Source organism: Gavia stellata, unplaced genomic scaffold (assembly GCF_030936135.1).
Source record: "Gavia stellata isolate bGavSte3 unplaced genomic scaffold, bGavSte3.hap2 HAP2_SCAFFOLD_174, whole genome shotgun sequence".
Classification (NCBI taxonomy): domain Eukaryota; kingdom Metazoa; phylum Chordata; class Aves; order Gaviiformes; family Gaviidae; genus Gavia; species Gavia stellata.
In genome coordinates this window covers 73,019-98,765 of record NW_026776780.1, presented here as the reverse complement: position 1 = coordinate 98,765, position 25,747 = coordinate 73,019, and the positions used below count along the sequence as shown (strand labels likewise).

Genomic DNA, 25,747 nt, shown 5'->3' with positions numbered 1-25,747 from the left:
GGACAGGGATGGGGACACAGGGACACGGGATGGGGACAGGGACAGGGACGGGGACAGGGATGGGGACACGGACAGGGATGGGGACACGGGACGGAGACGGGGACACGGGACAGGGGTGGGGACAGGGACAGGGATGGGGACACGGGATGGGGACACGGGACGGAGACGGGGACACGGGACAGGGATGGGGACACGGGAGGGGACAGGGACAGGGACGGGGACAGGCCCGGGCCCCGAGCTGGGCTCTGGGGGGGGCGGAGAAGGGGGGCCCGGGGGGGGGTGTGTGTGGGGGGGGGGCCCCGGGGGGCGGACCGGGGCGGGGGCCGGGGCGGGGGGGGGGGGGGGGGCGGACCGGGGCTGGAGCGGGGCGGGCGGCGGGGCCGGAGGCACTCGGGACGGGACCCGACCGGCCCGGAGCAGCCCCGGAGCCGCCCCCACCCCGCGCCGCCACCGCCCCGACGCCCCGACCCCGACCCCGCCATGGCCCGGCGCTGCCCGGTGCTGCCCCTCGCCCTGCTGGGGCTCGGCATCGCCCTGGCCCGGCCCGCGGCGGCGGCGGCCCCAGGTGGGAGCGGGACTGGGAGCACTGGGAGGGACTGGAGGGACTGGAGCACTGGGGGGATGAGGCTCGGAGCAGCCGGATGATACTGGGAGCACTGGGAGGGACTGGGAGGGACTGGGAGCACTGGGGGGATGAGGCTCGGAGCAGCCGGGATGATACTGGGAGCACTGGGAGGGACTGGGAGGGACTGGAGCACTGGGGGGATGAGGCTCGGAGCAGCCGGGATGATACTGGGAGCACTGGAGGGACTGGGAGGGACTGGAGCACTGGGGGGATGAGGCTCGGAGCAGCCGGGATGATACTGGGAGCACTGGGAGGGACTGGGAGGGACTGGGAGCACTGGGGGGATGAGGCTCGGAGCAGCCGGGATGATACTGGGAGCACTGGGAGGGACTGGGAGGGACTGGGAGCACTGGGGGATGAGGCTCGGAGCAGCCGGGATGATACTGGGAGCACTGGAGGACTGGGAGGGACTGGAGCACTGGGGGGATGAGGCTCGGAGCAGCCGGGATGATACTGGGAGCACTGGGAGGGACTGGGAGGGACTGGGAGCACTGGGGGATGAGGCTCGGAGCAGCCGGGATGATACTGGGAGCGGGGACTGGGAGCACTGGGAGGGACTGGGAGGGATCGAGGAGGAGCGGCTCGCAGCGCCCCGGGGTGCTGCTGGGCTCCAACTGGGAGCGGGGACTGGGAGCACTGGGAGGGACTGGGAGCACTGGGGGGACTGGGAAGGAGCAGCTCGCAGCGCCCCGGGATGCTGCTGGGCTCCAACTGGGAGCGGGGACTGGGAGCACTGGGAGGGACTGGGGAGATGCAGAACAGAGCGCCGGGGGATGCTACTGGGAACTGGTACTGGGAGCACTGGGAGGATGAGGCTCGGAGCGCCCCGGGGATGCTACTGGGAGCTGGGACTGGGAGCACTGGGAGGGACTGGGGAGGAGCGGCTCGGAGCACCCTGGGATGCTGCCGGGCGCTGGTACTGGGAGCACTGGGAGGACTGGGAGCACTGGGAGGGAGTGGGGAGATGCAGTGCGGAGCATTGGGGAATGCTACTGGGAGCACTGGGGGGACTGGGAAGATGCGGCTTGGATGCACCCGGGGGTGCTGCCGGGAGCTGATACTGGGAGCTGGTACTGGGAGCACTGGGAGAACTGGGGAGATGCAGTGCAGAGTGCCAGGAGATGCTGCCGGGCTCTAACTGGGAGCCAGTACTGGGAGCACTGGGGGGGGACTGGGGAGATGCAGTACCGGAGCACCAGGGGATGCTGCCGGGCTCTGACTGGGAGGCACCGCAGAGCCCATACTGGGAGCACTGGGGGATCCCAGTGGTGGTAACTGGGAGGTGCAGCGGGGACGATACCTGGGAGCTGCAACTGGGAGAACTGGAAGGTCCTGGGAGATGCGAACTGGGAACTGCGTGAAGGTTTTAAGTGGGAGATACTGGGAGATACTGGGAGGTACTGTGGGACTGTAACTGGGAGACGCAGGGAGGTGGTAACTGGGGCAACTGGGAGATGGAAACTGCGCAGGTACTGTAACTGGGATTTGCTGGGAATTGGTGACTGGCAGCACTGGGGATGCTGGAACTGGGAACCGTGTGGAGGCTGGAACTGGGAGATACTGGGAGATACTGTGGGGCTGGAACTGGGAGATACTGGGAGATACCGTGGGGCTGGAACTGGGAGATACTGGGGGATACCGTGGGGCTGGAACTGGGAGATACTGGGAGATATTGTGCGGCTGGAACTGGGAGACACTGGGGGATACCGTGCGGCTGGAACTGGGAGATACTGGGAGATACCGTGGGGCTGGAACTGGGAGATACTGGGAGATACCGTGGGGCTGGAACTGGGAGATACTGGGGGATACCGTGGGGCTGGAACTGGGAGATACTGGGAGATACTGTGCGGCTGGAACTGGGAGACACTGGGGGATACCATGGGGCTGGAACTGGGAGATACTGGGAGATACCGTGGGGCTGGAACTGGGAGATACTGGGAGATACCATGGGACTGGAACTGGGAGACACTGGGAGATACTGTGGGGCTGGAACTGGGAGATACTGGGAGATACTGTGCGGCTGGAACTGGGAGACACTGGGAGATACCGTGCGGCTGGAACTGGGAGATACTGGGAGAAGCCCTGGGACTGTAACTGGGGGCTACTGGGGGCTGTGACTGGGCGATCCGACAGGACTGGCACTGGGACTGGGGGGGATGCAGCACCGGGAGCTGCTGGGCCCCCCTAACTGGCTGTACTGGGTGTAACTGGGTGTACTGGGCCATACTGGGCCAACCCTGGCACACCCCAGCCGCCACGCTCCCACCCGGCTTATTTTTAGCCCCGTGGCCACCGCGGGCGGCTCCGGGGCTATTTATAGCCCGGGGGGGGGACGGACGGATGGGGGACAGTGACAGTGCCAGCGGTGCCACCCGTCCCCGAGGGGTCCGGGGTGGGGTTGGGGGGTGTCCCCTCGCTCCCCCCACCCCGAGCACCCACCTCCTCAGGGTGACGGGGTGTCCGTCCATCCGCTCCCGCTGCCTCCCCCAGCCCCACCGCAATGGGGGGACCCCCTTTGTGTCCCCCCCCTTTGTCCCCCCCCACTTTGTCCCCCCCACCCGCCGATGGCTTTGCCAGCCGGTGCCGCGATCCCGGCCAGATTCCGGCTCTTTTTCCACTCGCTCCCGGCCTGGCAGCAGCCGCTGGAAATTCCTTGGGCCGGGATCAGTCGGAGACGGCTGCCCCCACCCCCCAACACCCCCCCACATCCCCCCCCCACAGCACCCCCCAACCCCCTGCACCCCATAGCCGAGCCTCACTTGCCCCCCCCCCCCCAAAAAAAAATCCCTGGGGGTCTGGAAGGGGACCCCGGAATCCGGAGGTCTTGGGGGAGCACCCAGAGGGTCTGGGGAGCACCCAGGAGGGTCTCAGGGGAGCACCCAAAAATTTGGGGAGCACCCAGGAATTTGGGGAGCGCCCGGGGGGCTCTGGGGAGCACCCAGGAATTTGGGGAGCATCCAGGGGGGCTCTGGGGAGCATCCAGGGGGTCTCAGGGGAGCACCCACGAATTTGGGGAGCACCCAGGGGGTCTCTGGGGAGCACCCAGGAGTCTGGGGAGCACCCAGGAATTTGGGGAGCAGCCGGGGATCTCTGGGGAGGACCTGGAAGTTTGGGGAGCACCCAGAAATTTGGGGAGCACGTAGGGGTCTCTGGGGAGGACCTGGAAATTTGGGGAGCACCCAGAGGGTCTGGGGAGCACCCAGGGGGTCTCAGGGGAGCACCCAAAAATTTGGGGAGCACCCGGAGGGCTCTGGGGCAGACCTGGAAATTTGGGGAGCACCCAGAGGGTCTGGAGAGCACCCAGGGGGTCTCAGGGGAGCACCCAAAAATTTGGGGAGCACCCAGGGGGTCTCTGGGGAGCACCCAGGAGTCTGGGGAGCACCCAGAAATTTGGGGAGCACGTAGGGGTCTCTGGGGAGGACCTGGAAATTTGGGGAGCACCCAGAGGGTCTGGGGAGCACCCAGAAATTTGGGGAGCACCCAGGGGGTCTCTGGGGAGCACCCAAGGGTCTCCAGGGAGGACCCAGGAGTCCAGGGAGGAGCTGGGGGGGGGTCTCGGGGGAGGACCCAGGAATTCGGGGAGCACCCAAGAGTTCGGGAAGCACTTGGGGGGGGTCTCAGGGACCCAAAAATTTGGGGAGAACATGGGGGGGTGTCACGGGAGAGGACCCAGGATTCTGAGAGACCCCCCCTGGGAGACGGCAGCACCCAACCCCGGGGTGCCGGGACCCCATCCTGGGGGAAAACAGGCAGCACCCCCCAACCTGCCCCCCCCTCCCCGGGGTGGGGGCCCATGACTGGGGCCGACGGCCTCGACGCCACCGTACGGGTGACATGGGGTGGGGGTACGCGGGATGGAAGAAAGTGGGGGGGGGGGCCCCCCCCATTCCGGCCCCCCGGGAGTTGAGCTATGCGCCCGTAATGGCTTTTCCTCTCGCCCGGCGTCGCCGGCAGAAGAAAGGTGCCTCTGTGCCGGCCGGGCTGGGTGGGGGCCAGCACCGCGGGCGGCGAGGAAGAGGAGGGGACGCGGCGTCGGCTGCTCCCCCCGTTTCCCGCCTTGAGCATCTCTCGAGGCCGGAGAATTGGGGGGGTGCGCGGGGGGCGTTATTTTGGGGGGGTGGGGAACATGGCACCGCGACCTTCCCCCTGCCGGAGCACCCCGATACGGCCCAACCGTCCCGGCCGAGGGCGGTGGGGTGAGGGTGGGGGGACGCGAGCCGCGTGCCACGGCGATGGGGCTGATGAGAAACGCAGGCCGGGGATGGGGGGAGGCGAAGGGGGCTGGGAGACGGACGGATGGACGGACGGACGGACGGAGGCACATGGTGTGGGCCCCACGGCCACGCGCCCCACCAGGAATGGGGGTGGTGGTGGTGGTGGTGGGGTGGGGGGAGCGCCAGCGCTCGCCAAGGTTGTGCTGGTTGGCTTCGCCCGGTTGCGCCGGCATGGCGGCAGCGCCGTCTGTCCGTCTGTCCGTCCTCCCCGCTGGGCCCCGGCGCTTGGCCGCTACCGCTGATGGGTTCTGCAGATGCTGGGGCTGCCGTGGGGAAACTGGGGCGGCCGGGCCAGGGTGGGGGGGGACAAGGCGGGGGGACACGTGCGCCATTTGGGGGTCCGGCGGTGGAGGGGGACACACACACCGGTGTCGGTGAGAGCTGTCCCCCCCCAGCCCCGGCCGCCGTCCCGGTGCCGCCGGCGGCCGAACAAAGCCGCCCTTCATGGGCGTCCCGAGAGGGAGATCGGAATTCGGATAGCGGTGGGAAGGGGTGGGACGGGCACGGCTGCGGTGCCCCACGGTGCCCCACGGCGCCCCACGGCACCTGGCAGTGCCCAGGGCAGCCCGTGGCACCCCACGGCACCCAGTAGCGCTCAGGGTAGCCCGTGGTGCCCCATAGCACCCCGTGGCACCCCATGGCATCCAGCAATGCCTGGGGCAGCCCATGGCACCCCACAGCACCCTGTGGCACCCCATGGCATCCCATGGCACCCTATGGCACCCAGCAATGGCTGGGGCAGCCTGCGATGCCCCATAGCATCCCATGGTACCCTATGGCACCCTGCAGTGCCTGGGGCACCCCAAGGTGCTCCATGGCAGCCCACAGCACCCTAGGGCACCCTGCAGCACCTGGGACACCCCACAGCACCCCGGGGCACCCCATAGCATCCCACGGTCCCCTATGGCACCCTATAATGCTCAGGGCATCCCATAGCATCCCATGGCCTGGGGCACCCCGTGGCACCCTACAGCACCCTGTAGTGCCCAGGGCAACCCACAGTACCCCATGGCACCCTATGGCACCCAGCAGTGCCCAGGGCATCCCACAGCACCCCACGGCACCCTGGGGCACCCCATAGCATCCCATGGCACCCTATGGCACCCTATGGTACCGAGTAGTGCCCGGGGCATCCCATAGCACCCCATGGCAGTTTGCAGTGCCTGGGGCACCCTACGGCACCCTGGGGCACCCTATGGCACCCTGCCGTACCCAGAGCAGCCCACAGCACCCCATGGCACCCTGTTGCACCCAAGGCATTGCATGGCACCCTATGGCACCCTGCAGTGCCCAGGGCATCCCATAGCACCCTATGGCACTTTGCAGTGCCTGGGGCACCCTACAGCACCCTGGGGCACCCTATGGCACCCTGCCGTACCCGGAGCAGCCCACAGCACCCCATGGCACCCTGTTGCACCCAAGGCATCGCATGGCACCCTATGGCACCCTGCAGTGCCCAGGGCATCCCATAGCACCCTATGGCACTTTGCAGTGCCTGGGGCACCCTACGGCACCCTGGGGCACCCTATGGCACCCTGCCGTACCCGGAGCAGCCCACAGCACCCCATGGCACCCTGTTGCACCCCAAGGCATCCCACAGCACCCTATGGCACCCTGCAGTGCCCAGGGCATCCCATAGCACCCTATGGCACCTCACAGAGCCCCACGGCACCCAACAGCACCCTCGGCACCGCTCCCAGCACCGGTGGCGGTGCCGGGAGCATGGCGGGCAGCGGCGGGTCCACCAAGGGGACCCTGCACCCTACCGTGTCCCCTCCCGTCCCCAGGAGAGCCCGTGGATGTGCTGAAGATCCTCCAGCTCCAGTCCCTGCCCGAAGGCGTCAAGAAGGTGCCGGGTTTCTGCTCCCAACGCGGCGCCGGCTCCGACGTCGCCTACCGGATAACGCGGCAGGCGCAGCTCAGCGCGCCCACCCGGCAGCTCTTCACCGGTAAGCGGGCGAAGCCGATGATGGGTGGTGGGGGGACACCCAAGGACCACCCTAACCCCCTCCCGCTGGGCTCAACTGCCTCTTGCCCACTCCCAGGTAAATTCCCGGAGGATTTCTCCATCATGGCGTTGGTGAAAGCCAAACCCGGCGTCCAGGCGTTCCTCCTCTCCATCTACAACCAGGACGGCGTCCAGCAGCTGGGCGTGGAGCTCGGCCGCTCGCCCGTCTTCCTCTACGAGGACCAACACGGCCGCCCGCCCCCCGAGGATTATCCCCTTTTCCGGGGCATCGATTTGGCCGACGGCAAGTGGGTACCCGCCAGCCGGCATCCTCCGACGCCGACGGTCCCGTACCCACCTCCCCGTCTCCCCGCAGGTGGCACCGGGTGGCCCTGAGCGTCAACCGACGGTCGGTGACGCTGTTGGTGGATTGTCGGCAGCGGGAGACGCGACCCCTTCCCCGCAGCGCCCGACCCCTCCTCGACACCCGCGGCATCACCGTGTTCGGCACCCGTATCCTCGACGAGGAGGTTTTTCAGGTGCGGCGGTGGCGGTGGTGGGAGTTTGGAGGGTGCGGAGGGTCTTGGGTGGGGGGGGGGGTGTCACCCCATCTCACCCCTCCAACGTGTCCCCATAGGGTGACATCCAGCAGCTGCTCATCGCCGCTGACCCGCAAGCGGCGTACGACTACTGCGAGCACTACGGGCCCGGCTGCGTCGCGGCGGCGGCCGGTGGCCCCCAGGCGCAGGAACCCCCCCGGCAGCGGCAGGAGGTGTGTGTGTGGGGGGACGACACCCCCTTTTCCCTGGGGGGGGGTGGTGTGTTTGCTCCAGGGTGGGTCTACCCCCCCCATAGGCGATGGGTTGGAGGGGGGGGGATGCGTCCCCGGTGTGTGTCCCCCCCCCATGGCTGCGTTTCGGTGACATTTGCTTCTTCTCACCCCCCCCCATCATCATGTCCCCCCCCCCCGTCCATCCGTCCGTCCCCCCCCCAAGTACTCCGAGGAGGCTGTGGAGTACTACGAGTACCCCTACTACTACACTAATAGCGAGGACGGGCCCCCCCCGGGGGGGGTCCCCGAAAAGGTAACGGCGGGCAGGATCCCGTCTGTCCGTCCGTCTGTCCGTCCGTCCGCTTGTCTGTCCGTCCCGGTTGTGTCGCAGCGCCCCCCCCCCCCCCCCAAACAGGGCCATGGAAGGCAATGGGGAATGGGGGGGGGGTGGTGTTTGATGGGGATGCTGCACCCCAGGGGGGGGACCTGGGGTCCCCCCACCCCCTGGGGACCTCACGCTGGGTGCTTTGTGTTTTGTCTCCCCTCCCCCCCCCCAAATTCTGCCCCCCACCCCCCCCCCCCCCGGGGTGGGTTTGTGCGTGCGTGTGTGTCGCTGCTGCCGCCTCTTCATCGCCGCCGCTGCCATCCTCTTCCTCGCCCCCACCCCAAGGGCCCCCCCAGGGCCGGCACCCCGAAAAAACAGCGGATGATGAACACGGCACCCGCCTACGGGAAATCCCCCGGGAATGGGAAATCCCTCGGGAAGCATCCCGGGAAGGGGGGGCTCCCCGAAAACAGCAAGATGGGGCTGAGCCCCCCCCCCGGGAACGGGGCCAGGAGCCAAGGCAACAGCTACCAGCAGGTAGAGAACGATCCCGGGCCGGGATCCCGAGTCCGTCTGTCCGTCCATCCGTCCATCCGTCCCGCCACGGTCATCCGGCGACGCAGATAAAGCGGGGGGAGCGCTGGAAAGATGGGGGGGGAGCCCCTTTCCAGCGAGTCGCCTCCCGTCTTTATGTCTCTCCCCGCCCCCCCAGTTTCACCCACCGCCCCCCGTGAGCGCTTTGTCCCCCCCAAACGATCCGGGTGCGTTTTTGGGGAGCCACCAACTAACCCCCCTGCTCTGGCTGTGTGTCTCCATCATCCATCGCTTCGCTTGTCCGTCTGTCCGTCCCTCTCGCCCGCTCTCCCGTGACCTCTCCCCCTCCCCGCCCCACCCCAGGATGGGGGGCTACACCCCACGGAGGAGCCCTGGGGGGCCACCCCCTACCCGGATTACGCCCCGGGACCCCCCCAGGACCCCGACGGTGCCTCCTGGGAGGAGACGGGGCCGACGCAGGTAACACCCGGGGTGGGGGGGACACCCACCCCACCCTGGACCCTGGGGTCCCCTCCCCGCTACGGGACGGGGTGGGGGGGTGTAGTGGGTGAGATGGGGGGGGTGGGTAGCCCAGCACCCCCCACCCCGTCCTGCCGTGCACCCGTTAACGCCGTCTCTCCTTGGGGTGCCCGTCACCCCGCCGTCGGGGCGGCAGGAGGAGGAGGAGGAGGAGGATGGGGGGCCCGGCCGGGCGTATGAGTATGTCTATACGGACCACCCCGAGGAGCTGGGCGTAAGTTGGAGGGGGGGGTGTATGTGTTGGGGGGGTCCTGAGTGTCCGTCCGTCCAATCTCCACGTCCGTCCGTCCTGTCTCCTCGGCCGTCTGTCCGTCCGTCCCGTCTCCTCGGCCGTCCGTCTCGTCCCATCGCCTCCGTTGGCTTCGCGCGACCCCCTCTGCGTGTGTGCGTGTGCCCCCCCCGCCCCAATTTGCCGTGTCCCCGCAGCATGTCCTCACCCTTGCCTAGGGCGTGATGTCACTTGGGCCGCGCGTGACATCATCACCCCCCTCTTCTTCCCTGTCTGCTCCCCCCACCCCCAATTAATGGCTGCGCTGGCGTTAATTACCGCTGCGGGACGCGGTAATTCCCACCCCACGCTGCCATCTCGGGGCGGGGGGGGCTGTGATTTGAACTGGGGGTCCATCACCCCCCCCAGTACCAAATTCCACCCCCGACCCTCCCTTTGGGGGTGTGTGTGTGTATTTTTTTTTTGGGGGGGTTAACCTCAGCCCTTACGCTCAGCCCTGATTAAGGCTGCGTTAACGGGGATGTCGGTGGGACCCCCGCCCCATGGCGGGGTGGGCTGTGGGGTGGGGGACACCCACACGCGGGGTCCCCGGGGTGCCCTGCACTGACGGGTCCCTCTTGGGGGGGGTTACATGTCTGCCACCCCCAGGCTGTGCGCGGCGTCAGGGGCTACAAGGGCGAGAAGGGCGAACCCGCCGTCCTCGAACCGGTATGTGTGTCACCTCCCTGTCCCCCCCCCCCCCAAATTTGTGGGGCCACCGCTGTGTCGTGTCCCCCCCCACCCACCCTGGCCGGTGACGGCACCCCAGGGCCGGACGCTGCCCCCCCATAACACCCCCCATCTCCTCCCACAGGGCATGTTGGTGGAGGGTCCCCCCGGCCCCGAGGGACCTGCGGTAAGACCCCCCCCGTTGGGTGCTGGTATGGGTGTGGGGGGGTAGCACCCCGTTGTCACCCCCCCACCCACGCCAATGCCACCGTCACCCCATGTCTCTGCTCTCCCCCCCCCACCCAGGGCATGTCGGGACCACCGGGCACCCAGGGACCCCCGGGAGCCCCGGGAGAGCCCGGCGAGAGGGTGAGTATGGGTTCGGGGTGGGGGGGGGGGTGGGGGGTCTCTCCATCATGGTGTTGACCCCCCCACACTTGTGCCATTGTCCCCATCAGGGCCCCCCCGGCCGTGCCGGCCTCCCCGGCTCCGACGGGACCCCCGGACCCCCCGGCACCTCCATGATGCTGCCGGTGAGTGAAGTGAGGGGTGATGGGGTGCTCCCCTCCAAAATAAAGTGTGTGTCCCCCCATTTTTTTTTTTGGGGGGGGGGGCACCCATCCCCACCCTCTCCTGTCCCCAGTTCCGCTTCGGGAGCGGCGGCGGTGACAAGGGTCCGGTGGTGGCGGCACAGGAGGCGCAGGCTCAGGCCATCCTGCAGCAAGCCCGGGTGAGTCGGGGGGGGGCATCATCTTTGGGGGGGGGCCTCATGAGGACCCCCCCCCCACCACCAAGACCCTCCAATGGGTTCCCCAAAGCTGCTCGCACCCCGTGGGTGCCAGACCTGGCAGTGCTGGGGAAGGGGTCGCATCCTGCACCCGGTGCCCCCCTGGTTTTGCCCCTGTACCCCCCCCCCCCCATGAGGAATAACCCCCCCTCTCTGCTTCTCCCCCCCACCCCAGCTGGCCCTGCGGGGCCCCCCCGGACCCATGGGGTACACCGGCCGCCCCGGACCCATGGTGGGTATCGGCGTCTCGGTGGAGTTTGGGGTTTGGGGTGGGCACCAGATTGTGGGGTTGGGGAGGGGGTGAGGGCTATGGCATGGGGGGGTTTGGGGGGGTATGTTGGAGGGGGACCCCCTGCAATTGCCCCCCCCGACTCTCGCTCACAGGGGCAGCCCGGCAGCACCGGTATGAAGGGGGAATCCGGAGACTTCGGCCCCCAGGTGAGCCCCAAGGATGGGGGGGGGGCAAGTGGACCCCATTAACCCCCCCCCTCCGATGCCGCCTCGTGCACCTCATTATCCGGGACCTCGTTAACGCTCTGCGCTCCCTCTCTCCAGGGTCCCCGAGGTCCTCAGGGCCTGACCGGACCCCCGGGAAAGCCTGGCCGGAGGGTGAGTTGGGGGGGCCGGGAGCGGGTGGTATTGGGTGGGGGGCGGTGTCTGCACCCCGACCTCACCCATACTGTGTCCGACAGGGCCGACCGGGAGCTGACGGTGCACGGGGAATGCCCGGCGATCCCGGGGTTAAGGTAATGGTTGGGATGCTCCAGAGCCAGCGTTGGGGTATCCCTTCGGATCGCGCTCCCCCCAACGCAGTCACCGGGACCCGGAGCACCCTTGGGTGCCCACCCGTGTCCCGGGAGAGCTCTGCCATGGACCACCACGCTGGGCTGGCAGCCAGTGGCCCCACGGCGGACTGGGATGCAGGAATCCCGTGGGATCAGAGCACGGATCCTGGATTGAACAAATCGATTCCTTGGGGTGGGGAGGGATGGGGTGGGGGGGGGGGGCAGTGCCAGACCCCCGGCTGCTCCGGGGGTCCCTTTGCAGGGCTGATCCCGGGGAGCATCCCGGAGATCCCCGTGCTCCGAAGGGTGTCCTCGGTGGCACCTCGGTGACATCTCCGTGTTGTCTGTCCCCCCCACCCACCCACCCAGGGTGACCGCGGCTTCGACGGGCTGCCAGGGCTGCCGGGTGACAAAGGCCACCGGGTGAGTCGCCGCGGTCGGGGTGACGGCACCCCCAGAGCCCCCCCACCGCCTCTTCCCTGCGCACCCCACTGCCTTCACCCCCGGCGTGCTTGGCTTGGGGGTACCCACATCCCACCCCCCCCGCCTTCTTCCCCGGGACCCCGCCGCCGGCTGCACCCATAAACCGCGGCCTGAGCAAACACCGGCGCCCGCCGTCACCGCCAGCCGCCTTCCCACCCCTCCGGCCGGCACAGAGCCCCCATTCACGGCCGGCTGCCCGCGCACACTGAACGCATTCAGGTCGCCCCGCCATCGCTCAACGCCCCCTTTACCTGCTGCCCCCCGCGCCCCCCTGCCGCCCCGAACCCCCCCCCTCACCGCCACCACCTCACACCCCGCCTTGGCACCCTCGCGGTGTGGCCGTACCCGCCGGCTGACCCGGATTTTTTGCCCCGTAGGGTGAAACTGGTTCGCAGGGGATGCCGGGACCCCCCGGCGAGGATGGCGAGAGGGTGAGTGGCTCTGGGTTGGGGGGGGACACCCACCGGGGTGGGACAGCCTGGACCCCCCCCTCCACTGCACCCAGTCCCCGCTCACCGCCCCCCTTTATCCCTCCGCAGGGTGACGACGGAGAGGTGGGACCCCGAGGACTCCCCGGAGAAGCGGTAATGGGGTCTTGTGCCTACGGAGGGGGGGGTCTGGCGCCGGTCGAGGGTGGGGGGGACATGAAGCAGCCCCTGCCACGTCCCGGCAGGGGTGGCACCGTGATACTGGGGACACACACACACACACATCACCCTCCTACCACCTTTGGGAGCAAAGCCCCCCCCCGGGTGCCCCCCCTTAACACCCCGTCTGCCCTCGCAGGGACCCAGAGGTCTGCTCGGCCCCAAAGGCCCCCCAGGAATCCCCGGCCCCCCGGTAAGTGCCGTGGTAAGACCCCCATCCCAATTCCCCCCCCCCAAACCTGCTGTGCCCCCCTCCCCTCCTCAGCACCCATCTCCTCCGCAGGGCGTGCGTGGCATGGACGGTCCCGTCGGTCCCAAGGGGAACCTGGTGAGTGGAAGGTGGGGGACACCCAGTCCGTCCCCCCCTGGGTGCTGCGAGCTTCCCCGCAGCGGTGTCCCTCGGCACTGTCCCTCCATGGGGTGTCCGCCCCCCCCACCCCACTGGGGACAGGCGATGCCCCACTGGAGGCACCCGGTGTGTCCCCAGTGGGGTCCTCGAGCGCTGACCCACCGTCTCTGACCCTCACAGGGGCCCCAAGGGGAGCCCGGACCCCCCGGTCAACAGGGGACCCCAGGAACCCAGGTGAGCCCCCCAATTCCAGTGGGGAGCTGGACCCCCCCCCAACCTCCCCCTTACCCCCGGAGCAAGGTGGGGGACCCATAGCTGGGAGCTGGGGGGGCACAAGGACATAACTCCCCCCACCCATGTCTGCGTTTTAGGGTCTCCCGGGACCACAAGGCGCCACGGGACCTCCTGGAGAGAAGGTGGGTGCCGGGTCCCGAACCTGGGGGGGTGCGTGGGGGTGCGTGGGGAATTGGGGTGTGTGTGGGGGGCACACACGAGGCTGCTCCCCTCCCTCCCTCGCTGCCGGCACTCACCCCGGCTCCTCTCTCCGCAGGGTCCCCAAGGGAAACCCGGCTTACCCGGCATGCCCGGCTCCGATGGACCCCCCGTGAGTACCCCCCCATCACCCCTGGGCAGTGTCACCCCACTCCCAGGCACTGTCCCCCCCCCTCCAGCCCCCTGCCATGGGGCAGGGAGGCATCCAGCATCCGAAAGACGCTCCGGCCACGCGCCAGCCCCGTCTGACCCCGCTGTCCCCGTGGCCCCCACTGTCCCCGTGGCCCCCCCAGGCTGGGACAGAGCCACTGAGGGGGGCTGGTTGTGGGTCTGGGGAAGGGGGGGGGGGGGATGTGTGTCCGCGTGCCCCATCTCAAGGTCTCTCCTGGTCCCCGTCGTCCCCTCTTCTGTCCCCAGGGCCACCCCGGGAAGGAGGGACCCCCCGGCACCAAGGGCAACCAGGTAAAGCACCACGTCACCGGACGCGTCCCCCTCCCCGGGCTCTGCCCCTCTTTTGTGGCCCCCCCCCCCCGGGGGGGGGTCAACGGGCAGCCCCAGCCCCACATCTGGGGGGGTGTCCCATGGTGGCCACCCCGAATGTCCCCTGGCACCCGGTGCTAACGTCCCCCTCCCTCCGCAGGGCCCCTCGGGTCCCCAGGGACCCATCGGCTACCCAGGCCCACGCGGTGTCAAGGTCAGTGCCGGATTTTTTTTTGGGGGGGGTGGGAGGCAGCGGGTATCGGCCGACGCCTCCTTTTTTTGGGGGGGAACCCAGGAGAAACCGGGAGCAGTGACGTTTCCTCACGCCGTGGGTCACCCCACTCCTCTCTCCCTAGGGAGTGGACGGCATCCGGGGGCTGAAAGGTCACAAGGGTGAGAAGGTGGGTGTCTGTCCCCGTGCCCCCCCACCCCGCCGGAGGTGTGGGGGTCCCCGGCCGGCAGCCGGGCTGCGTCACCCTCTCCTGCGCCTCGACGCCAGCACCTCCATCCTCATCCTCTTCCGTAGGGCGAGGAAGGCTTCCCCGGCTTCAAGGGGGACATGGGTGTGAAAGGAGACCGGGTAGGTGCTGGGGGGGGTCCCTGATGTCCCCCCGGGGACGCTGCCCCAGCCGGACCGCCCTGACGCCCCCCCCACCCCACCCCGGTGTCTCCCACAGGGCGAAGTCGGCGTTCCGGGCTCCCGGGGTGAAGACGGACCCGAAGGTCCCAAGGGGCGGACGGGACCCACCGGTGACCCCGGACCCATCGGGCTGGTCGGAGAGAAGGTGAGGGGACACAGCCATTGGGCGGTGTGAGGGGGTGCAGCGTGGCGGTGCCATGGGGCCAGCGAAGACCCCCGTGAGCACCCCATGACGTGTCCCCCCACCATGACATCTCTCTCCCACAGGGGAAGCTGGGAGTGCCAGGCCTGCCCGGCTACCCGGGACGTCAGGGTCCCAAGGTGAGCGTGGCGGCCGTGGGGCTGCCCCACATACCCCCCCCTCCTCAGCACCGCTCACCCTAACTCCTCTCCATCCCCAGGGATCGCAGGGTTTCCCCGGATTCCCGGGCAGCAACGGCGAGAAGGGCGCGCGGGTGAGTGACCCCCGCCCCCAGCTCGTGTCCCCCCTCGGGGACCAGCCACGAAGCACCGGGGGTCCCCCCCTGCCCTGTCCCCCCCCACATGTCTCTGAAGAACTCTCTCTTATAGGGTCTGTCCGGCAAATCGGGGCCCAGGGGCGAGCGTGGCCCCACGGTGAGTATGGGGCAGGGTTAATTGTGGGGTTGGGGGGGGGTTGTGCTCTCCCCCCTCCCCACACCCCTCTCCTGGGGTGCCCTACACCCAGCCAGGCTGGGAATGGGGGGCTGGTGCCCCCCCAATCTGTGGGGTGGGGGGCTCCCTGGGTGGGTGGGTGGGCTTACGGACCATCCGTCACCCCCCTTCTCCCGCAGGGTCCCAGGGGCCAGCGGGGACCACGAGGAGCCACCGGAAAATCAGGGGCGAAGGTCAGTCTTGGGGGGCTGGGGAGGGTGGGTGGGGGGGTGGGGGGGCTCACCCCCACCCTCACGCGTGTGCGATTGCACACACACGTGGCAGCTCCGGTACCGACATGCGCCGGAGCTGGTCACGCACTGGGCACCCAAAACCTTCCTTGCCCCCCCACCCAGGGCACATCTGGCAGCGACGGTCCCCACGGCCCCCCAGGCGAACGGGTAAGTGGGGGTCCCAGCCTGGATTTGGGGCTGGGGTGGGGTGTCCCAGCTTGTGTCCCCTCGTGCCGTCACCACCGCTCACCCACCCTGTGGCCACCGCGCCTGTGGCGGGCTCTGTCACCCCCACCCAGTGCCCCGCCATCACCCAGACCCCCAGCTCAGCCCCCCCGCCGGCGCACACAGCTCAGCCCTGGCGCTGGGTGGGGGGGGGGGACGCGGAAGGTTTGGTGATGCTCTGCTAACGAGCTCTGTGTTAATTAGCACCGGCCCCGGCGTGTGCCGTAACCACCCCGCTCTTCTCCCTCCTAGGGCCTGCCAGGACCGCAGGGACCCAACGGCTTCCCAGGACCCAAAGGACCCCCCGTAAGTAACGGGGTCCCCCCACCCGCCACGCACGTCAGGTGCCCCCGGCGCCGCTCACCCCCTGCTCCTCTCCCCGCAGGGCCCCCCCGGCAAGGACGGGCTCCCTGGGCACCCCGGACAACGAGGAGAAGTCGTAAGTGTGCCCTGTGTCCCCCTCCGTCCTGCTGACACCCATGCTGCCCCTCCAGCCGCTCTCTTGTCCCCGCTACTCATCCCAAACCCCCCCCCGGCCTCTCCTCGCCCCCCCCACTGTCCCTCCTCAGGGACACGCTGCTACTCCCAGGTTACTCTTGGCTTACTCAGGAGTTACTCCTGGTGCTGAACCCACTCCCCTTCTCCTCTCTCCCCCAGGGCTTCCAAGGCAAGACCGGCCCCCCCGGCCCCCCAGGGGTGGTGGGACCTCAGGTGAGCTCACGGGGGGGTTTGTGTAGGTGGGTAGGGGGGTCCCCAATTCCCCCCGGAGCTGCACTGACTCTTGCTCCCCCCACCACGTGCCAGGGAGCTGCTGGCGAGTCCGGCCCCATGGGGGAGAGAGGCCACCCGGGCCCCCCCGGCCCCCCGGGAGAACAAGGGCTACCGGGACCATCCGGCAAAGAGGGCACCAAGGTGAGACGGTGGGTGGGCGGTGGGTCGGGGTGGGAAGGTGCTGTGGGCACGGCGATGGTCCCCAAGGAGTGGGATGGGGTACCGGGGCGTGGAGCCCCCCCCATCTCACCCCCCTCCTCACCCTAGGGAGACCCCGGCCCCATTGGCTCCCCTGGGAAGGACGGTCCCGCCGGCTTGCGGGGTTTCCCCGGTGAGCGGGGTCTGCCCGGCACCCCGGTGAGTAAATCCCTTCCTCGGCTCAGCCGGGAGACCCCCCCCAGCCCACCCCCTCCCAGCAGCATCGCACTGACCCCCCCCTCATCTCGCAGGGTGGCCCAGGGCTGAAGGGCAACGAGGGACCGGCGGGACCCCCAGGACCCGCAGTGAGTGTGTCCCCCCACCACCACCACCACGAGCCCTGGTGCCCCGCTCGCCGCGGCCCCACGGCTCCCCTCGGGCTGACGCCCCCCCCTCCCCTCCATCTTCCCCCAGGGCTCCCCTGGGGAGAGAGGTGGCCCGGGGCAAGGTGGTCCCGTTGGCCCCCCAGGACGACCGGGACCTCAGGGACCACCGGGCCCCGCCGGAGAGAAAGGAGTTCCCGTGAGTGCTCGGGGACATCCCGCTGGGAGAGGTGGTGGGTCCAGGAGGGGTGCAAGGGGGTGGGTGCCTGCACCCCTCACACCCCCCCCCGCCTTTTCCCATCCCTCTAGGGTGAGAAGGGCCCCATGGGTCCCGCTGGCCGGGATGGCGTTCAGGGTCCGGTGGGTTTGCCTGGCCCAGCTGGCCCCCCCGGCGGCCCTGGGGAGGACGGTGACAAGGTGAGGTCCGACCCTGCCCCGGTGTCCCCATGTCCCCCCTCCCCGCGCTGGGGCTGAGCACCCTCCTTTCCCCCCCCACCCAGGGCGAGGTGGGCGAACCAGGACAGAAGGGCAGCAAAGGCAACAAGGGCGAGCACGTGAGTGTGACCGGTGTCCCCCCCCCGGCCCCCACCACCCCAGACCTTGTCCCCGCTGTCCCCCGGGGCTGTCCCAGCCTCACTGACCCCTTCCTTCCCTCGCAGGGTCCTCCTGGTCCCCCCGGGCCCATCGGGTCCGTCGGGCAGCCCGGAGCTGCCGTGAGTATCCCGGAGGCAGGGCAACGCCGTTGGTTGGGGGCACGACGTGTGCCTGGGGGGGTCCTGTGCCACCCCTGGGGCCACACCGAGGAGGGGATGGTCTCGGGGAGGAGATGTCCCTGTCCTCGGGTCTGGTCCCCGGGGGTGAGCGGCGGCCGACCCTCCTTCCCGCCTTGCAGGGTGCCGACGGGGAACCGGGTGCCAGAGGTCCCCAGGGACACTTCGGGGCCAAGGGCGACGAGGGGACGCGGGGCTTCAACGGACCCCCCGGCCCCATTGGGCTCCAGGTGAGCAGGTGTCCCCCCCCAGCACCCCACAGCCACCCCCTCGCTCTGGGCCAGTGCCACTGCACCCATCCTGCCTGTCCCCAAAATGGAGGGGGGGACACATCCGGGAGGGGCTGGGGGTTTGGGTGCCCCGCCGGGGAGCATCCCCTGCTGCCCCCATCCCACTGTGCCCCCCCCCCATCCAGCTGTGCCCCGGCTGTCTGCACCTCCTGCCCATTGCCTCCAGATGTGTCCAGCCCCCCCCCCCCCCCTCCAGTGCCCCACATCTGCCCCCCCACACGCACACCCACTGTGCCCCACTCCTTAACGCTCTCTCTCGCCCCAGGGTTTGCCGGGTCCAGCCGGTGAGAAGGGTGAAACGGGTGACGTGGGCCCCATGGTAAGTGACCTTACCCCCCCCCGGCCCCATGTCGCTCTGGGTGGGTGTACCCCAGGAGTATCCTCACTCTGTGCTTTGTCCCCCCCCCCTCCAGGGTCCGCCCGGCCCCCCAGGGCCCCGTGGCCCAGCTGGACCCTCTGGAGCTGACGTAAGTGACCCCGCTTTACCCCACCCCCCCGTTGCCCCATTGCCCTTCCCCATGTGGGGTGCTGGGCTTATCGTCTCTGCTCTCCCCCCCTCCGCAGGGACCCCAGGGACCCCCTGGAGGCGTTGGGAACCTGGGCCCTCCTGGTGAGAAGGTACGTCCCTGGGCACGGGGGTTCGCTCCCCAGGGGGGCTTGGGAGCCGCGCTAGGGGGGCGCGGTGGTGGGACGAGGCCGTGGGGCCACAGCGGGTCTATGGGACAAGGGACCGATCTGGAGGGCTTGGTTCCAGCGTGGGGACGGGGTGGCACGGGTGGGGGGGTTGACTTCTCTGTTTCTGTTTCAGGGGGACCCCGGTGAATCGGGGGCCCCGGGAATCCAAGGGGAGCCAGGAGTCAAGGTAAGTGACGGCAGGGACACCCCCGTACCTGTCCCCGTCCCCCAGCTGCCCCTGCCGACTCCTGACCCCATCTTGCGCCGCAGGGCCCGCGAGGAGAGCGAGGGGAGAAGGGAGAAGCCGGAGCTGCCGGCGCTGCTGGGCCGCCTGGAGGGAAAGGGCCCCCGGGCGACGACGGGCCCAAGGGCAACCCCGTGAGTGCCGTGTCCCCCCCCGGGATGCGGGGGACACGGGGAGGGAGCGGTGGGGGGCTTGCTCCGGGAAGGCGTTGGGGTCCCTTGTGGGGGGAGGTTGGGGGTCCCCTCAGGCTAGCAGCTCTCTCTGTTTCAGGGTCCCGTTGGCTTTCCAGGCGATCCCGGACCCCCAGGTGAAATGGGCCCCAGGGTGAGTGTCGCGTCCCACCCCCTCCGGGCTTCCCCGGGAATGGGGTTGGGATTCGGAGGGGTGGGTGTGCCGGGCCTCGTGTTGACTCCAGGTTTTCCCTTCCCGACAGGGCCAGGATGGCGCCAAGGGCGAGCGTGGGGAGGACGGCGAGCCTGGGGAGCCGGTGAGTGCCCCGTTCCGGTGTGTCCCTCTGCCTCGTCATCGCTCTGGGCAGGGACGTCCCAATCGGATCCCCCCACGAGGTGTGGGACGGGATCGACCCCACTGCTTCGGGAACGCCGGGGTGTGGGGACCCCAGCCTGTCCTCCCTTCCGCGGCCGTCGGATCTGGTCCCCCTGCTCCTGGGATTCTGCCATGCTCCTCACGTGGCACGGGATCCTCCTCCCCGCCTTCCTCTCCATCCCGTTTCTGGGACAAGGCCAGCTCGCTCGACTCCTTTCTCTTCTCCTTCCTCAGGGCTCACCGGGTCCGACAGGCGAGAACGGTCCTCCCGGTCCCCTGGGGAAGAGGGTAAGTGCCGGCTGAGCCCGGCTCTGGCTGTGACACATCCCGTGCCACCCACTTGGATGTCCCTGTCCCTCACCGCCCTGTTTCTCCTCTCCGCAGGGCCCAGCCGGCTCCCCCGGCCCCGAGGGGCGCCAGGGCGAGAAGGGTGCGAAGGTGAGTGATTCAGTGACCCCCACTATGCTGGGGTCCAGCGGTGCCCCGTGGGGAGACCCCAGTGGTGCTGCCGAGCTCCATGCGCCCACGTACGGGATGGGCCTCACCCGGCTCCTCTGTCCTTGCAGGGAGAACCGGGCGCAGTGGGTGCTCCTGGCAAGACGGGTCCCGTGGGTCCCCAGGGCCTTGCTGGGAAGCAGGGCCCCGACGGTCTCAGAGGTCTGCCCGGCTCGGTGGTAAGTGCCAAGGTCCTGGTGACAGGGCACCGGCATCCCGTGCCCGGGGTGAAAGCGCAGGGAGGGTCTGCTGGCACCGGTCAGAGGAGGGGTGAGGGTCTGACCATCACCCTGGGAGGGGACTGGGACCTGTCACCGTGCCCATGATTCACGGGGAGCTGCCCGGGGTGTGCGCTGCCACTGGCGGCACCGACTCCGAACCGGTAGGACTCACCTTGTCCTCTTGCCCGCGCAGGGAGAACAAGGCAAACCGGGGACCACAGGCCAGGCTGGGCCGCCAGGACCAGTGGTGAGTGTGGCGCCCCCTCTCCCGCACCATGGCCCCCTGAGGGGGGGGTCCCCCACTTTATGCTCCCCACATCTCACGTGTACCTCTGCAGGGTCCCCCGGGTCTCCCCGGCCTCAAAGGTGACACTGGTGCCAAAGGAGAGAAGGTGAGCGAGGTGCTCTGGGTCACCACTGCGCCCAACACGAGTCGGGGCCCGCACCACCCCAGTGTGGGACACGCCCCACGCTCGGGGGCCGAGACCCTAAACCCCGCCGGGCGGCCAGCACCGGGTGGGCTGGTTCCTACGTGTCCCCCGAGTGCTGTCCCCTGACGGACACCCACCACGTCCCCCTTTGCGGCCCCGTCTTCATCTCTGCTTGTGTCTCCGCAGGGCCACCCCGGTCTCATCGGCCTGATCGGACCCCCAGGGGAGCAGGGGGAGAAGGGAGACCGAGGTCTCCCCGGCCCCCAGGGCTCCACGGGGCAGAAAGGAGAAACCGTGAGTGCAGGGCCTGGGGAATGGGGGGAGCCTGGGGGGAATGAGGACAGGGTTGTGGTTGGGGGGGGGCGATCCATGCAGGTGGGGACCATAAAAACGGGGGGCAGGGGATGACTTGAGGGGGGGCGGGTCTGGGAGTGGGGAGCCCTACAGGGTACTGGGGGAGGTGGGAATAGGGCTGTCCTGGTTTCCTCACGCCGGTTTCTGCTCTCCTTCCATCGTGCAGGGGATCCCTGGTGCTACTGGACCCATCGGCCCCGCTGGCCCCCCCGGACTTCCCGTGAGTGTCCCCCACGTGCTGCCGGTCCGACGCCCCTCCCTCTCCAAGCCCCGCTGCTCGTTCCCCCTCTCTCGTCCTTGCACCTGGGCTCCCAGTTTCCCTCCCTGTGTTTGCGGGGCGGGGGGCTGCTGTCCCCCCACCCCACCATGCCAGCCCCGCTCACTGACAGACCTGGTCTTGCTTTGCAGGGCCCAGCTGGTCCCAAAGGTGCCAAGGGAGCCATGGTAAGCGCCGAGCCGGTGCCCCCACCCCGCCACCACCTTCAGTCCCGCCCGAGGCTGACGTCTGCGAGTGTCTCTTTCCTCTAGGGCCAAGCAGGACCCAAAGGTGAACGTGGACCCCCGGGACCCCCCGGACACCCGGTGAGTGGCTCAGGCGTCGGCGCCAGGGAAGGGATGACGTGGGGCGGGGGGGATGTAGGAACAGCTCCTCGGTGGGTAAAATGACACCCAGGAATGGATGCAGAGGGATGTCTCCTATCTCAAAGCCTGAGCAACAGGGTGCTTAGGGGCCCTGGGGGCTGGGGGCTTCGCAGCCCCCTGTGCTTGGGTGCTGACAGTGCTGTGCCCGCCGCAGGGCCCCCCTGGGGAGGTGATCCAGCCCCTGCCGATCCAGCTGCCTAAGAAAAGCAAGCGCTCCATCGATGCCAGCAAGCTGGTGGAGGAGGGCGAGGACGGAGAGAAAGTGGCCGCCGACCAAGCGGCTCGTGACTACGCTGACGGCATGGAGGAGATCTTCGGCTCCCTCAACTCCCTCAAGCAGGAGATCGAGGGGCTGCGGCGCCCGATGGGCACCCGGGACAACCCTGCCCGCACCTGCCAGGACCTGCAGCTCAGCCACCCGGGCCTGCCTGACGGTGAGCCACGCCGGCGTCGGGGTGTCGGGGAAAGGATGGCGGTTAGCGCAGCAGTACCGCCCTGTGTGCTGACCCCTCTCCTCCCTGCGCAGGCGAGTACTGGATTGACCCCAACCAGGGCTGCGCCCGAGACTCTTTCAAGGTTTACTGCAACTTCACGGCAGGCGGGGAGACCTGCGTCTTTCCCAGCAAGGACGTACAGGAGGTGAGCGAAGCGGGGGGCAGCTCAACCTGCGGGGTCCCAGCGCAGCCTCGGGAGACAGGGTGGCGGGGATTGGCCACGAGAAAAAAGCGGCGTGGGATGCTCCCCGCCTCACTTGTGGCTGCCTCTCCTCTTCCAGGTGAAGATGTCGGCGTGGGAGGAGGAGGTGCCCCAACGGTGGTTCAGTCAGTTCCAGGAGGGCAGCAGGGTAAGGGTGCTGCTGGCTCGCGGGGGTGGGCCGAGTCCCCTGCGGCTCTGACGGGTGAGACCCCGCAGACTCGTTCCCTGCGGGTGGTCTCCCTCCTCTTCCAGGAGGGACTTGGGCTGAGAACACTTGCCCGCGTGTCGCTCCCACGCGCCCTCCCGCGCGGGCCCCTGGCAAGCCCCTGTGCCTTTCCCAGGCGCCCTGCCTGTGCTCCGACTTACACCCTTGTTGCCCTCTCCTGTAACGCCCTCAGTGTGTCCCCAGCCACTTACCTTGGTGCTGTCCCAGGCGCGGCTGGATGCCTCTCTTCCTGTAAGGAGAAAGAGAAATGTCCCCCACCTGACCTTGAACCTGTGTCAGCCCTTCTGTCCGTCTCCCCTTCCCCAGCTGCCCCCTCTGCGGGGGGTCTAGATCCCACCAGACCCCCTCCAGCCCCACTTTTCACGCGCCTCTGGCCGGCGGCCCCCGTTAACTCATCTCCTGCTCCCGCAGTTCTCCTACACGGATTCGGAGAGCCAGCCCCTCGGCGTGGTGCAGCTGACCTTCTTACGGCTCCTCAGCATCTCTGCCCGCCAGAACTTCACCTACCACTGCCACCGCTCGGTGGCCTGGCACAGCACCATCTCCGGGGACCACCAGCGTGCCCTCCGCTTCTTGGCTGCCAACGAGGACGAACTCAGCTACGACACCAGCCCCTACGTCAAAGCTGTGACGGACGGCTGCGCGGTGAGCGCGGGAGGGGAGCAGGCAGGGGCGGACGGTGGGGAGAGGGACCTAAGCGGAAGCAAGATACACGGGGCTGGAGGGGATGTGGGGAGGGAAAGTGGAAGAAAAAGGGATGGGTGAAGGCTCAAACGGGTAACGAGGAGAGAGGAAGGCACCAAGGTGGAGGGATGGAAGAACTGAGAGAAGGCAGGCTCTTTCCTTCGGGGGTGCCATGAGTGTAAGCGGGGTGCCCAGACAGGGGTGATCCAGCGAAATGCCAGGGTCCAGGGAGAAGGGGAGGCTGGACAGAGATGCTCCAGGGTTAAGCCCGGGTAATACCGGAGCAGCAGAGACCGCTGGATAAAAGAGAAGGGTTCGCTCTGCGTCAGCCTGCCCCGGGCGAGTGCTCCCGGTGCCCCCCAGCCCCTGACCCCTCCACCTACCTCCCCTCCCCTGCAGACACGAAAGGGCTCCAGCCGGACGGTGCTAGAGGTGAGCACGCCCCGCCTGGAGCAGCTCCCGCTGCTGGACGTGCGCGTTGTGGACTTCGGCGAACCCGGCCAGAGGTTCGGGTTCGAGGTGGGCCCAGTCTGTTTCCTCGGCTAGGACCAAACCGTCACCCTCCCTGCCACACCCTGGCCTCCAGTGGGGCAAACGGGGCCTCCTCGCACCCCCCCCCCCACCGCCTCCGAGCGGCGAAGCAGCAAGACCCATCTCTCCCTCACATCGGGTCACCCACCTGCTGCTGCGAGGAGCCGAGGTGCCAGCCCTGTCCACACGCACCGAGACCGACATGCCGCCGCTGCCGCCCCCACGGGGGCCAGGGTCTGGAGAGATGCCAAAGAGACTTTAACGCTTAGAATAAATCTATATTTTAATATGTAGAGAGACAGAGAGGAAAATTTTTAAACAGATCCACTGGCTACCTCCCTCGGCACCCAGCAGTGCTCCCTTCCTCCCAGTATCTCCCTCCGAATCCCAGCGCTCTTTCCCAGCACTCCCAGGGTTTATTTTCCATGCTCCCCGCCCCTCTGGCACCACCGCCCCAGGGGGAACCCCTCGAGGAGCGCACCTGCCAAGCGGAGGGAACAGTACAGGGTTTTAAAGCCTCACGGGGCGAGCAAGCCCAGGACGACGCTGGTCAAGCACTGCTAGCACGTGTTTGGGATTAGCGCCAAGAGAGCTCTCGTACATCTTTCCCCACGTGGATTCGCACCACGGCAACCCTCGTGCTTCAAAGCCGGTCTCTCTCGGGGTCAGGAGGGAACGGACCCAGGGACGCCATCTGTCCCCAGGAGCGTTACCTGCTTTGTGCGCAACCCCACAGCAACGGTCGCTGTCCGCCTCCAACAACGCGCAGACCTACCTGGGCTCCAAAGTCTGGCCCAGCCTGACTCACACAGGTGCAGCGGCCACTTGACTTCGCTACTCTGCTAATCAAGGCTAATTAATTTGCAAAAAGCTTCCCTGTCCCATCAGGGTGCTACTTCTCTTCACCGCTGCACCCGTTAGCTCAAAGGGGTTCCAGTCCCTGTCCTCAGTCCTACCTCCAGTCATTGCAAATCACCCCTCTTACAATGGGCGTGTTTAAAATCCTCCGACAAAACCTATCCCTAGCCCCTGAAGGAAGTGAGGAAGAAGGACGTTGTGTTTTTACTGTGTTTTTTATTTTTTAAATTAATTATATTATTTAAAGGAGTGGATACAACCATCAATACTGGTCCCTGCGGTGTAATTTTGGATCCCCCCCCAAAAAGAAACCCACCCAAGAAGTGAATTTCTGCATGGAGATTAACCCAGCCCAGTGCCTGGGGGAGGAGGGAGGGGAGGAAAAAAAGAAAAAAAAAGAAAAAAAATATTTTCTTGGTGCCGTCCAATAAAAAGAAGTTTAAAGGGGCACCGGTCTTTGCTTTTTAGTTTTCTTAAAAAGCAGAGGTGTGCCCCCTGGTGCTGAGCCGGCGGCCTGTGTAATGTTTTGTAAGTAATTTTTTAAGTTGTATTGTAATATATCATCTATAATTTTGCTGCTTTTGGGGGGTCGTTTTTTTTTTTTTTTTTGTTTCCTTTCTCTCACTTTCCCCTACCTTATCTACGTGATTGCCTCCATCCCAAAATTCACCCCATACAGAGAAGAGTTCCCATCCCAGGGAAAAAGTGGCAAATAAACACGCACGCACAGAAATCCACCATTAGCAAACGCACCTGCAAATGGGCTGCTCGGTCCGGAAGGAGCTGCAGAATGTCCGAGCCCCAAAACGCTTCTCAACGGCTCCTGACAGAAGTCTTGCAAACTAAAAAGAAAAGCTGTGACAAAAAAAAAAAAAAAAAAGGCAACAAAAAAAAGAGCTTTAGGAAAGCACAGGAGTCTCTTGGCCACCTGAAACAGCAGCTCTGCAGGGATTTCAGCTCAAGTAGGAGCTGTCTGAGAGGGAGGCTGCTGGTCTTCTCCGTGCATGGGGATGGGATACGGCGGGATCCCTCCGTGGTGGACGA

The 25,747-nt window shown here is 67.7% G+C and overlaps 1 protein-coding gene across 1 annotated transcript; it reads left to right on the top strand.

Annotated features, from left to right (window-relative positions):
• Window positions 1-480: 480 nt before the first annotated feature.
• On the top strand, window positions 481-23,860 carry COL11A2 (collagen type XI alpha 2 chain). Its single transcript, XM_059834800.1, has 67 exons — window positions 481-565; window positions 6,687-6,848; window positions 6,945-7,155; window positions 7,224-7,386; window positions 7,485-7,619; window positions 7,843-7,932; window positions 8,842-8,958; window positions 9,155-9,232; window positions 9,896-9,955; window positions 10,101-10,142; window positions 10,262-10,324; window positions 10,414-10,488; window positions 10,599-10,685; window positions 10,918-10,974; window positions 11,127-11,180; window positions 11,298-11,351; window positions 11,435-11,488; window positions 11,897-11,950; window positions 12,388-12,441; window positions 12,550-12,594; window positions 12,797-12,850; window positions 12,941-12,985; window positions 13,187-13,240; window positions 13,378-13,422; window positions 13,557-13,610; window positions 13,916-13,960; window positions 14,139-14,192; window positions 14,335-14,379; window positions 14,505-14,558; window positions 14,656-14,763; window positions 14,886-14,939; window positions 15,020-15,073; window positions 15,189-15,233; window positions 15,431-15,484; window positions 15,647-15,691; window positions 16,001-16,054; window positions 16,134-16,187; window positions 16,406-16,459; window positions 16,553-16,660; window positions 16,787-16,876; window positions 16,969-17,022; window positions 17,132-17,239; window positions 17,350-17,457; window positions 17,541-17,594; window positions 17,700-17,753; window positions 17,933-18,040; window positions 18,366-18,419; window positions 18,514-18,567; window positions 18,665-18,718; window positions 18,909-18,962; window positions 19,046-19,153; window positions 19,290-19,343; window positions 19,453-19,506; window positions 19,800-19,853; window positions 19,950-20,003; window positions 20,132-20,239; window positions 20,475-20,528; window positions 20,620-20,673; window positions 20,899-21,006; window positions 21,233-21,286; window positions 21,475-21,510; window positions 21,595-21,648; window positions 21,863-22,142; window positions 22,235-22,347; window positions 22,484-22,552; window positions 23,042-23,275; window positions 23,714-23,860. The coding sequence occupies exons 1-67, from the start codon at window positions 481-483 to the stop codon at window positions 23,858-23,860; spliced, it is 5,247 nt and encodes a 1,748-aa protein (XP_059690783.1).
• The last annotated feature ends 1,887 nt before the right edge of the window (window positions 23,861-25,747 follow it).